The 675-nt window shown below is 63.7% G+C and overlaps 1 protein-coding gene across 1 annotated transcript; it reads left to right on the top strand.

The window, feature by feature from the left end:
- Window positions 1-54: 54 nt before the first annotated feature.
- On the top strand, window positions 55-351 carry ETH_00041155 (uncharacterized protein; the record flags this gene model as incomplete). The annotated part of the gene is made up of 1 exon (XM_013375999.1): window positions 55-351. The coding sequence occupies one exon, from the start codon at window positions 55-57 to the stop codon at window positions 349-351; it is 297 nt and encodes a 98-aa protein (XP_013231453.1).
- Window positions 352-675: the final 324 nt, after the last annotated feature.

Raw genomic sequence — 675 nt, 5'->3', positions numbered from 1 at the left:
TGTGAGGCTGAGCCGCAGCAGCAGCGGGCCCCAGGAGTAGTGCATGCAGCGCAGATGCGGAGAACCAGCCGCCACCGAAAAGCTGCTATAGGGGGCCCCTCCTCTCTCACTGTGCAGCACAGCAGCAGCAGCAGCAGCAGCACCAGCAGCAGCAAGCATGAGTCCTTAGGCTGGCAGCAGGAGATGCAGCGGCCGCAGGGAGGTGGGGGCAGCAGCAGCACAACGCGTCGTGCACCCAGCAGCAACACCGAATGCAGCAGCAGCCCACCGCCACAGCAGCAGCAGCAGCAGCAGCAGCAGCGCAGCAGCAGCAGCAGCAGCAAACGGCTGACGCGGTCTAGCCAGGGATAAGACGCTGCAGAGGGGCCAGAGGACAGTTTCTCCTTTAGCAGCAGCAGCAGCATCAACCCAAGATCCGTTGGTGCTGCAGTCCACAACGAAGACAGCAGCAAGAGCTGCTGCTGCTGCTGCTGCTGCTGCGGGGCCCAGCAGCGCAGCTGCTGCCACACGGGCGCAGCCGTAAGACGCCGCGCTCGCTGCTGCAGCACTTGCTGCTGCTCCCATGTCCGGGCCGGCGCTCTGCTGCTGCTGCTGCTGCTGCTGCTGGTCGTTGGGATCTCCTTCATCATTTGTGGTGTCTGTACACTCGAAGACAATTTCAGCGGAAGGCACAGC

Source organism: Eimeria tenella, genomic scaffold, assembly GCF_000499545.2.
Source record: "Eimeria tenella Houghton genomic scaffold, Eth_scaff3078, whole genome shotgun sequence".
Classification (NCBI taxonomy): domain Eukaryota; phylum Apicomplexa; class Conoidasida; order Eucoccidiorida; family Eimeriidae; genus Eimeria; species Eimeria tenella.
Note: the sequence above shows the minus strand (reverse complement) of the source record. Positions and strands in the feature narration are given on the sequence as shown.